At 35.7% G+C, this 12,666-nt stretch overlaps 1 protein-coding gene across 3 annotated transcripts in view; it reads left to right on the top strand.

Annotated features, from left to right (window-relative positions):
* SLC39A10 (solute carrier family 39 member 10) overlaps positions 1–11,977 on the top strand; it is a 133,418-nt gene extending 121,441 nt beyond the window's left edge. For all 3 annotated transcript variants that reach the window (XM_079132588.1, XM_079132586.1, XM_079132587.1), the window contains 2 exons: positions 6,449–6,639; positions 10,310–11,977. In XM_079132588.1, coding sequence (XP_078988714.1) covers positions 6,449–6,639; positions 10,310–10,468 — 350 coding nt within the window. In that variant the 3' untranslated portion in view covers positions 10,469–11,977. The remainder of the gene's footprint in view (positions 1–6,448; positions 6,640–10,309) is intronic.
* Positions 11,978–12,666: the final 689 nt, after the last annotated feature.

The raw sequence follows: 12,666 nt of genomic DNA on the forward strand, positions 1-12,666 counted from the left end.
AAGTCTTCCAGTAGCCTCCCTTATGTATAAAGTAAGGCTAGATTCATTGATCCCATTTCAATGACCTTCACGTCTGCCCTCTGCCTGCCTTTCCAGTCTTCCCTATAATAGATCCCATTGCATGTTTTCTACTTCACCTAAATACAGTTCACCAGACTGGCTGTGTGAGTACCTGAATCTTTTTCTTTGCTGGTACCATCCTCCTACTTGATATCAATACTCTATCCCTAGTTTCATGTTAAGTATGACTCTTAGTTTCTCCATCTTCATTACTGTCATCTACTGCCCTACACCTTATATTGCGCTTCCCTCTAAAATTTATCACTTTCTCTGGGTGATCTTTCTTTTGGTACTTAGTAAATTTCCTTTTTAGATGTCCCTTTTTTTTTTTTTTTTAACTATACGATTTTAAATGTGCAGATACTGACTCTAGCCCAACTCCATAGCAAAACAAAGTAAGATTTTCCTGTCAGCTTTTTAATGTGACATGTTACCATATTTCAATCTTTCACTATTTAAAAAAGCCCTATTAGTAATGGACTTGGGCTATTACACACATGTCCATTGTGTAATAGGAGAACCTCTAATTTACCTTCCTGGCCATCTATTCAGTGCCTGCTAAGTGTGGAGTATGTCAGGCACTTTGGGTTTAAATGTGGTTTTATTGAATTGCCCCAGCTCCGGAAGAATCCAGTTTGGCACAGAATTGAAAACAATGAATTTTAGAAATGAAAGATGGTTGCTTTCTTACCTTACTCCTTTCTCATTGAAGGAGTAACACATGAGATATTCTATGTGGAGAACAAATGCACTACATCAATTAATGTATAGGCCAGCCCCTGAAATCCAATGCAGAACTCTTGGGGGGAAAAGCCAGATTAGAGACCCTGCTTGGGTCAGGATCTTTCATTCAATCATTCAGACCCCAAATGTCTACCTGTTTTGTCCCCCAAACCAGACATTGAGATGTTGCTACTGCCTTGAGAAGAAAATTAGCACCAACTTTACTAAACTTTGCCAAAAGAAAATCAGTGTGACTTCATGAGGTGAAGCACCAACTGTAAATAAAGGAAGTAAAATCATGATTGTAAAGCCTACGTTTTCCTTCAAAGGCATAGTAATGGGACATTTTTTGTAAAAATAGGACCACGTGAAAGTCCCTACTTGGATCAGATCATCTGTTTACTTGGGGAAGAACAGGATGTGGATATGGGCAGAGAAGCAGCCTCCTCAGAACTCCTAAGCATTCTCCTATAGACTGAAATAGAAGCATGGCAGGTTAATAAGGAAGAAGCTGTCTGTTCACTTAATAGTTTAAGATGCTAACAAAGCAATACTAGATCACATTTCAGGAAATTTTATTTAATTAAAACCTGTTTTGGCCTGTTTTTGTTTGTTTTGTTTTGTTTTTTGTTTTTTTTTTTTTTTTTTTTTTTTTTTTTTTTTTTTTGTACCAGAGATTAAACCCAGAGAAACCCAGGGGTGTTTTTCCACTGAGCTACATCCCCAGCCCTTTTTATTTTTTATTAAAGACAGGGTGGTTTTTTTTTTTTTTTTTTTTTTTTTTTAGTGTCGATGGACCTTTATTATGTGGTGCTGAGGATTGAACCCAGTGCCTCACACGTGCCAGGCAAGCGCTCTCCCACTGAGCCACAACTTCAGTCCATAATTTTTGATAATGAATTCTTAAAACTAGTCTAAGGTTTTCATAATGTCAGACCCCAAGGAAGTAAACTGGGTACTTAAATTACATTGCAGTACATTGGAGACCTGCCCTCAGCCAATCTGTAATTCCAAGTTTGGGTGTTCCTCTTCTAAACAGTGGTACACCAGCTGTGTTTTTGTTTGTGTTTAGGAATATGATATGAACAACCCTTAGAAACCTTAGAATGATAGGAAGCTCAGAAAGATTCACTCTTTAATAGGCATGAAGAAATTGAAACCATCAAGGAAGTAGCATTCCCATGTCCTTTGTTTCATGTTATCCTCAAGTGTGGTAATGGGTGAAATTGCCTGACTTATGAAGTCTCTATTCTCTGTTCTATTTTTGCCAAACTGCAGCTGAATTTAAGTAAATTACAATATTACTTTGTTGCATTCTCACTATTTTTACACACTCTTTCAATAAGCAACTGTTATAAGCATATGAAAAGTAATTTATAAGAAGGCCTGTGAAAGGGTACATAAAGGGCAATGAAATTGGGGTTAATCCAGAAGAATATGTCATCTAAATTCTCTTCTTGATATTGCATAATGTGTTTTAACTTCAAATAACATTTTGATAAATAAATGTCATATTTTTAAGACAGCTCAGAGTTAAGAGTGCTATACATTGTACTTTTCCTCTCAAGATATTAGGGGTTAAAGTGAAATCGAAAATAAGTTTTCTGTAATTGTCCAGGGATGCTTAAGCGGTCATTGTAAGATTTATATAGAATTCTCATAAGTAAGCATTATTTAAGATAAGAATAAAAACCTTAAAATATAGACTTGTTTCAAAAATCTCAATAATTAATGAAAATGTAGTTATAGCATTGGATCATGTTAATTCAATAGTTTGGCAGACACACCTTATTTGTTATCCTAATGATGCCCCTTGTCAGCAGAAAGTTTTATTCATCAAATGATGAATGAACTTGCATGTTCAGTATAAATTACAGTTCCTTTGATGTACTTCATTGTTTACACAAATTCTTACTGAGAAGGGGGGAGGTGGAGAAAATGTGGAAAAACCTTTGAGACTTTATAATCTGAACTAAGACTAGAACGAACATTTTAAGTGAAATCTATAATAATCTTGATATAAATATTATTATACAAAACATGTACTGTTTATGCAGTCCATATTAGAAATTGAATTTTTCAAAAAGTACTGTTTATAATAGCTCTAAAAACATGAATTATTTAGCTCTAATCTAAACCATGTGCATCAAATCCATATATTGTAAACCACAATCAGTTGAAATGCTGCTGAAAGAGATACCAGGTTCATGGACCAGAAGACTCAATATCGTTGAGATGTTAATTCTTGTAGATGTAGTGCTTTCCCAGTCAAAAACCCAGCAGGCTCTTTTGCAGATTTTGTGAGCTTTTTAACAATTTTTATGTGGAAAGGAACTTGAATAGCCAGAAAGTTTTGTAAAAGGACAACTAAGGTAATTTTGAAACAGTTGAGATTGTAAAAGAAACATAAAATCAGTGAAATAGCTTAGAGCCTTCATATATATGTGGTTTATTTTCAACAAAAGCATAAAGGAAATTCTATATAGAAAGTCTTGTCAACAAATGAGGCTATAACACTTGGATGTCCATTTGCAAAAAAGTCCTTTGACCTGCACTTTGCACCATAGATAAAAATGAACTTAAAATAGATTATCTATCTGAATGGAGAGTCTAGAAATGTAATTCTTCTAAAAGAAAACATAGAATATCTGTGTGTCATTGGGTTAGGCAAACTGATCCATAGCACTGAAAGCAAGATCAGCTAAGGAAAAAAGAAATGCAAATGACCTTCATACAAATTAACAACTTCAAAAAAGACACTGTTAAGAGAATAAAAAGACAAGTCTCAGGCAGGGAGAAATTACTTGCAAAATATATATCTGACAAAAGGCCTTTAGGGCCAGAATATTTGAAGACCTCTCAATTTGGTAACGGAAAACAACCCAGCTCCTCTCCTTCAAAATGGGCAAAAGATTTGAATAGATATTTCACTAAATAAGGTAGACAGATGGTAAATAAATACGAAGTTTATTAGTGATTATTGGCTAGCAAGGATGGGGAACAGGTAGAACCCTCATACATTGCTGATGGAAATTCAGTTTCTTATAAAGCTAGAAATACACTTATTGTGTGGCCTGGCAATCCCATTTATTAAATATCTACCCAAAAGAAATGAAAACAAAAAACCTGTTTATGAATATATTTAGTGACTTTCTTCATAAGGACCCAACACTGGAAACAACCTTAATGTTTTTCAGCCGGAGAATGGATAAACAAAATATGATTCACCTATGGGATGAATATTACTGAGCAATGAAATGTAATTTTCTGATTATATATATATATATAATGATAAGATAATTTTTGATTATATATGATATATATATTTAGTGATATGGATGAGTTTACACGTCTAAGAAAAATAGACTCAAAAAATTACAGTATGTATGATTCCATTTATGTGATGTTCTGGAAAAGGCAGAACTTTTAAGGACACAAAGCAAATCCTTGGTTGTCTAGGGGTCAGGAATCTAAAGGAATTTTGGATGGTAATGAAACAGTTCCACGGTGATGGTGGTTATGGGTATATGGTATGTGTGTTGGTCAAAATCCATAGAACTCTACATCAGAAAACACAATAAAAATTACAAAAGTTATGCCTTAATTTTTTAAAAGTATTAAAACTAACTAGGCCTGCATTTTGAGTAGTTAATTCATGCTGTTTGGTTGCTACTTAAGAATGAAATAAATCATTGTACCATCCAATATCAGTGAAGGCAACAAGTTGGTACGGTTTGACCTGACAGTATTGTTCATTGAGTATTAAATCATGCTCCTTTTTAAACCCCATTATGAAATTCTAAAAGGAAGCAGTGTATTTCATAATCTAAAAGACACTTCTATAATCTCATTTTACATTACATAATCCCCTGCTAAATGAAGTTACCCCTTTAGCACTGTTAAATTACTTAAAATATGGAATAAAAATTTGTGGAGGAAAGAAGTAGCTTGTCAGGAAACTGAGGGGAAAAACGACAGGAAGAAATTAAACTAAATACCAGGGGAGAGAAGAGGTAAAAGCTGATATTAAATCCAAGTCTCATCGGGAAAATTCAGGGGCAGTATTTAGGATCTGAGGGGAAAAAGTTTAAGAACAGTATTAGGTGGAATCTAGAGAATGGCCATTTAAAAATCATTGGAAGATATCTGTGGTGTGTCATCTTGACTTTTCAAAGTACTCTTGCCTTTTGCAGTTGGTAGCAATTTGATGGAATATGGAAAAATAATGCTTTGTACTAATTTGCTGTTAACAGACTTCGACTTTGTAGCCGCAACTCAAGTTATGGAAAAATTAGATCATGCATATTTAGATATGTGGATGTTAGTATATGTCTTGCATATACTAAGTGTTCAATAATCAATTGGATGTTTGTACATTTAGTAACTAAAACAAAGAGAAAACTGTTACAATTAAAACCATTGCTTTTGACCCTTCTGCTTGAAGAGTATTATTTATAGCAGCTTTCTGTGCTTCTACTAACATCTCTCTAAATAGTAGCTAGTAATAGTAATTAGTCATTCCCCCCCCCAATATTCCAATTTTAGACAGAGTTGAGAACTCCATTTCATTACCACCCAATATTCCCTCAGGCCCTCAGCCTGAACAAAGAAAGATTTGCTTAAAATTTTGCCTTTTGTAGAACAATTGTATGAGTGAAATCATACATAACAGTCTGGGATTTTTTTTCAACTTAGCATAATGCATGTAAGATTCATCCATGAAATGAGATTGATCAAATTATGTGTATGTATGAAATTTATTTTATTTCAAAATAAATTTTAAAAAGATACATCTGTGTTACCATATATATCAGGGAATTGATTTTTATTGCTCAGTGATATTCATCCCAAATTTAACTCACTTTGTTTATCCATTCACCCACTGAGAGACATTTATATTGTTCCCAGTTTTGGGCCTTTACAGTGAAGAAAAAAATCAGCTTGCTTTTGTTTGTTGATCTATGAGGCACTTGTATGTATTCACATCTCTAGAAAAGGAATCCTAGGATTTTTCCTCTTGTTTTCATCTTGCTTCAGTTCTGTGATCATGGATGATTACACATTCAACTGTCATCATCACAGGAACCTACTTGGGGCACAGCCTTCTAAACCTAGTGTTTATTGTCTTTTAGGCATTGTTGATGCTTTAAAGGGCATCAGCCAGGACATTCATGTACATCATTATGGCAGCAAGGAAGATGGTGGGGAAAGTTAATTATTCTTTCACTTCTAGGATTTTCAGAATTAAGCTTTAATTTGGCAGGACCAGGGTGTGGAAACAGTATAAAATGTAAAGAACCTGTTATCTATGTTCTTACTTGGGCCATTGCCCTTTGAAGAGCAGAAGTTAAAGCAGAAAGCTCTTGTTGCAAAAAGATCAGAGATGCTTCTTTTGTTTTTCTTGTTTTCTTTTATAGAAAAATCTTATATTTTAAGTTATCACACAGTAAAAGTGACTTCTTTTGTGTATAGTTCTTTGAATTTTAACATGTATACAAATTTCTATAACCAACACAATAAGAACACCAGAACAGTTATACTACCCCAAAACTCCTACCTGACACAATGTTATGAAAGATATATCCTTTTAGTGTTATTCTTAATTTTTTTTTCCAAATTTTTTTTTAAATCTTGTGGTTTTAAAACTTCCATGTCTTAATTGCAGGTGATTTTGCAGTTCTTCTTAAAGCAGGCATGACTGTAAAGCAGGCGATTGTGTACAACCTCCTCTCTGCTATGATGGCCTACATAGGCATGCTCATAGGCACAGCTGTCGGTCAGTATGCCAATAACATCACACTCTGGATCTTCGCAGTTACCGCAGGCATGTTCCTCTATGTAGCCTTGGTGGATATGGTAAGATACTTTTCATATACATACATATTTTGTTGTTGTTGCAGTAAAACCTATAAATGGAATGCAGCTACCAAAAATGGAAGAAATCTTTGGAAGTCAAACTTTTTAAAAATATAAAGCATCTTCCAGATAGGTGATATCATAAATAATCTATTAGGGAAAGGCATTTAAGTAGTAATCCTTTCTTGGAAACCATTTGAGATGCTTAAAATTTGTGACCAAGTAATGTTACTATCTCTGTTCAAGTAATCATCAGTAGTATTTAGGGATAAAATTACCAAAGAATCATACTACTTTGGATATTTCGTGAAATATCCAAAAGGCAAGATCTACAACCTAGAGGCACGCCATGCCTTGGGGCAAGGTTAGGAGAATTAAGGATTCAGAGTGCAAATGTTCAAGAATGATGAAAAACCAGGCAGGTCAGAGAACTTGGGGCTTTTAGTCTGAGTGAGATGGTACTGAAGGTCTGAAGTACACAAGGGTCATGAATGACGATCTATGTGACGTGACAGGATCTTCAGGCTGAAGTGCTTGGTAAAGTGCTACATTTTAACAATCTTTCGAGCGTGCTTTATGGCAGTGAAGAAAGAACTGCTGCACCTGTTTGGTAAGCCAGTCTTCTGCAGGAAATGCTATGTATGCCAGGGGATTTATGTAACTTCTCATTTCTAACTTTAGCTTAAAGTTAATAATTTTAATTTTGCTTTATATCCCAAATATGGCAGTGTTTCTACAGAACTAGTAATTTGGTTCATTTTTTAGATTTTGTAACTTGATAATACATCCACTTGTCTTCTTCTATCACATAGCTTCATTTTGTAGTTATATGCCTAAATTTTTAATGAAAATATTAATGCCCATTTGTTGTGTAAAAGTTTAAAAGCTGTAAACAAAAAGAATAAAAACGGTTGAGACTGTTACCCAGAGGTAGCTGTTCTCCTCTTCTCAGACCCCTCAGAGCTCTTGCCCTGTCCTTGGCTCATAGTCCTGCTTCTTGTCTTGTCGACACTGATGCCATCAAGACACCTTCCCAAGTTCCTGTTCCCACTCCCCTTTCTTTTATTTATGACCATTTGCCTGCCTGCCTTTTATTGTGAAGAAATGTCCATGTTCCAGCTAAGGCCCATTTCTTCAAATTGCTCCCCAGAATCTCCCCTCATGCCACATGCCTTCAGTCACCCCTCTCTTTCCCAGGCACGTCACCCTCCCTGCCTGACCATTCCTGTTAACATATATTAACATATACACCACGTTACTTTATCCCTTCTTGAAAAGATAAGGGAGAGGAACCTCAGCTCTGATTTCTGTTTGCTGTCATCCTGTTGCTCTCTTCCTCTTTTAGAAAATCATCATCTGTTTTCTTTTTGAGTCTGATCTCATCAGTTTTCTTCCTGACTGCTCTGCCAGAACTGCTTTTGTCAAATGTACCATGGATCACAGCATTGTTAAGGCCACTGACCATTTTCCAGTCTTCATTTTTCATGCCTTAACAGCAGCATCTGATGGTTGATCCTCCTTTCCTGTTTGAAATTACTTTTTTGTAAGTAGGGTTTTATGACACCATAATTTCCAACCTTCTTCCCGCCTTTCTGACCTTTTTCTCAGTCTTTTTTATTGGATACCCATCAGCTCCCCTACCTCCAATGTTGGCAAACACTCTGAGTCATCTCATCTTGTGGCTTTACTATTTATTGGCTACCGATTCTTGAATTTACATCTTTGGCCCAGACCTTTCCTTCAGCTCTAGTCTTATGTGTTTACTTGAATGTCTAAAGGCATTGGAAACTTCAGAAAATGTTCTGAATTCAGCCCGTGATATTTGCCAGCCCCACTCTGTCATGAACATTTCTTATATAATGCATCGTCTCATAAATGATAACTTCATTCTTTTTCAGAGCAAAAGCCTGCGTGCCATGCTCTGTCCACACTGTCTGCCCTTCCAACATGTGCTGTGTGAGTCCTGTGGCCTGTCTCAGCCAGCCACCATCATCTTCCTTTTTGAACTGCTCTTCCTGATTCTGCCTCACCCTGTCCACCAAAGCCCTAGGTCAGCACCTCAGCTTGAGGATCCTGTCACGTCACACAGATCGTCATTCATGACCCTTGTGTACTTCAGACCTTCAGTACCATCTCACTCAGACTAAAAGCCCCAAGTTCTCTGACCTGCCTGGTTTTTCATCATTCTTGAACATTTGCACTCTGAATCCTTAATTCTCCTAACCTTGCCCCAAGGCATGGCGTGCCTCCAGTCGTGGCTCTTGCCTTTCCTATAGACCTGAGGGCTAGCTCCCTCACTTCCTTCTTGTGAAGTGTCCTACCTAAAATTTCAGCCTCCTCCCCTAACATTTCAAATCGTTTACTTTTTTTTCCCTTTGCACCTATATCTTGATCTGTTAACACACCAAACATTTTACTTATGGGTTCATTGTCTTCCCCACAAGGAATCAGCTCCCCAAGGATGGGGATTTTTGTCTTATTTCACACATTGTTGGAAATATAGTTAACACTTAGTACTGAATAAAAAATGAGTGAACCGATTTTTGTATTAGGAAGGTATAAAAGAGAGTTTTTACTTAGAGTCTAATAATAAAGAAGAAAAGTAGTCATTGATTATATTTCTTTACTGTAATGATAATGTACAGAGGCAGGTTATCAAAGAGAATTGAGGGAGTTTTTCCTGTAATAGGAAATCTAAGTCTTAAAGAATATGGAAAAGTTCATTGGGAAGCAAAGAGGGAAGATTATATGAATAAGGTGAAGGGATAAATGACAATATTTCTTTGACCAGTAATTCTTCTCCCAGGATTGTATTCTGAGGCAATAACCTCAAATGGCTATTACTAATAAAACAAGCAAGCAAACAAAAGTAAAACCTTACTGAAGTATATTCTTCGCAGTGCCACAATTGTATTGGAAACACTAAATGTTCAGGAGAAACTATCCACGACATATATATTCTCAGATTATAACACTCTAAAATTATGTACTTTCTAATGTTAAGTAGAAAAAAATGGATTGAAAATTATATCCACATTGTCATCAGGAAGGTGTGTTCACAAGAACATGACAGTCATGCCGCCTGCCATGATAGAAAGAGTTATCTTGTAAAGCTTGTGAAGCCAATACAGGGGTTTAAGCAGTAAAAATGACATGATCACATTTTTAGCTTAGAAAGGCCACTTTGCCTACAGGAGGATTCTATGTCTTCAAAGCCATTTAATAAGTCAGCTTTAGTTTGGCATTCCTATCAAATGTCCCAGTGGCGATACCTGATCTCAGGAGACTTTGGACAGCACTGTCTGTCAATCAATAGGAGAACATTTTTGTGTTTCACCAAGTGTGGCCACACCCGTAGGTGTTGGTGGCTCGTAGCTGTGGTTGTGACATATACCATAGGTGTTGGCATTCAGTGTGGAGTTGAATATGGTGAAGACACAGTGCCTGCTCTAGTTAGTGTGCATGCATATCTAGAGGGGGAATCTCTGAAATGTCCTCTGTGTCATTTATGATTGTTAAAGAAAAGTTTTTATAACAATAAAAACTTAGGGGACGGTAGAGAAGATGTAGGCAAAATAGTCTTACTGGAGCTGGATATTGGAAATCGTCAGTGTATAAACTTCACAAACTTTAAATTGCTTATAAAGATGTGTTGTGTGTTTGTTTCCAGCTTCCAGAAATGTTGCATGGTGATGGTGACAACGAAGAGCATGGCTTTTGTCCAGTGGGGCAATTCATTCTTCAGAATTTAGGGTTACTGTTTGGATTTGCCATCATGCTGGTGATCGCCCTCTATGAAGACAAAATTGTGTTTGACATCCAGTTCTGACCATTCCCAGTAATCACTGTTGATTACGAGGATGTTACCATTCAGCTTTGCATCTGTTCCTTGTACTGTATGCACATTGCTCAAAGAAAAGTCAGTGGCTTGCACTACTTACAAGTTCCATAGATTTGAGCCTAACCACAAAAGACTGGTGCTCAGTACTGTTTTCCCTATATGAAGGGTCTTTTAAAAACAAAGTTGGTGATAAAGAGGAGAAAAATGGGACTCCATGAACCAATGTTGATACAGGTTTGATTAAAACTTTTTAAAAAATAATCATATAAAACACTAAAGTAGTCTCTTTATTAGTAGAAACTTCTGTGGCTATGCAGAACTAGAAATTAAACCAAAAAAAATCATTTAAACTTTAAAAATATTTTAAATGGACTTTGAGCAGACATTTTTGTGTATGCTAAGAATGAACTGTAGTGCCCTTTAATTCAGCTACATATATACATATGGTAATAGGGATCAACTTGACACAACTTTGAAACCGCCTAAAGTAGACTATAGGAACTAGAGGAAAGCTCAGGCTGCATTAGAGTATGAATTTAGCATCGGGAAAAGCCCTTATTCTTGAATCTAGAGTTACTATTTTTGTATATATTTGCATAGTGTTTAAACTTGCAGCCTAAACTACTGAAATTTGTGATTGTATGTTTGTGTGAGCTTCAGTTTAATGAAAGATTCATAATGGTTTTTGTATTATTATAATACTTGGTGTTTGGGGGTATTTTTTTTTTAAACTTCAATTTTATTTTTGTTCTAGGATTTTGCGGGGGAGGTGGGGATCAAAGCATGTGGTCAAATGTATTTTTCTTAAAATTATAACTTGCTAGAAAATATGAACCCAAACATGGTCTAAACCATTCAATTTTTCGACTTTACAGTACTGACTAGATTAAATGGGAAATTTAAGTTCTGAATGTTCGGTAAACAGTTTAGCATTAGAACCAACACCAAATGGAGCACATGCTGTGGCTGGCAATAAAGTTGGAAGGCAGAAAATCCAAGTTTACCATGTCTGTAATCTGTACGTGAAGTGTCAGTTAAACAGTTTCCAGGATAAACTACACTGATACCATGGCTATCATGGTACCAAGTAAATGACTAAGCTGAAATCACTTGATCATTTTGTGCCAAGATACGCTGTTGGTGCCTGATAGGGATCAGTCTCTTTTTTAGGTGCCCTGTTCTTCTACCATAATTGTAAATGATTTGTGAGAAGTGCAAGCCATGTTTATCCTAGATTTTGACTCAATAATTTGTAGTACTAGTCATAGGCATGTAGCTTTCTGTTTACATTTTGTGCCACATGGTCTTCATTTATGCCAGGTAAACTATATTTGAACTATGTGCAGCTAGCTTTGTTTTAATCTGCTTGGCAACCAGTATAACTTTTAAAAAAAAAAATCTTGCTGTTCAAATATGTAAGAGCCAAACTCTTTCCATTCCATTTTAAATGTCTCTATTTAATCCTTCTCCTTTCCTCTTACTCTATGAATTTTTTTTTTAACAAAAACAAAACTTTAAGAGCAGCACATGCATCCAGGTATTATTAGATTATTGCCAGTGTTTCTTCTTTATGCTGTAATAAGCAAGGGAGATTAGGTTTTGTTACATCTTTAATTTATTGTTGAATTTGAAAAATCATTTCTGGCTTTCTCTGTGGCCTCCTTTTAATAAGTAGGAGTTTTTTATATAGTTGTTTTCAGCAATGGGCACTGAATTAGGACAGTCCTCATCTCATTGCTTGGCCCTTCAAGCAACCTAGCTTAAAAGGTGCTGATATTTTATTTAGTACTGCCAACTTAGTGATTGAAATATCTTGCTTTCTGAAACAAGATATTTATAGTTTATTTTCGGGTTTTGATACCCAACAAACATTCTGCATTCCAGCATTAAATCTGCTTCATATAAAAGCAACAGCTGGAATATACTCCCAGTCTTAAATGCCTCATTTAAAGCAAATCGGTTATGCAAAAGTTTTATATTCTCTTGAAAGTGGTATTATCTTTATTTGCTAGATTTTCTTAACCTTTTAAGAGTGCTGTAACAGTTGCTGCTAGTATTTTGATAGGGTTCCACCAGTATTTAGTTTTCACATCATTCTAATGTATAGTCTCAAGTCTTACTAGACAATCTTAATTCCACTACATTTCTGTTTGGCTCCAACATTCCATTTAGCTTGACCAGTCTAA

The sequence above is a fragment of the Sciurus vulgaris genome (assembly GCF_902686455.1).
Source record: "Sciurus vulgaris genome assembly, chromosome: 3".
Lineage (NCBI taxonomy): Eukaryota > Metazoa > Chordata > Mammalia > Rodentia > Sciuridae > Sciurus > Sciurus vulgaris.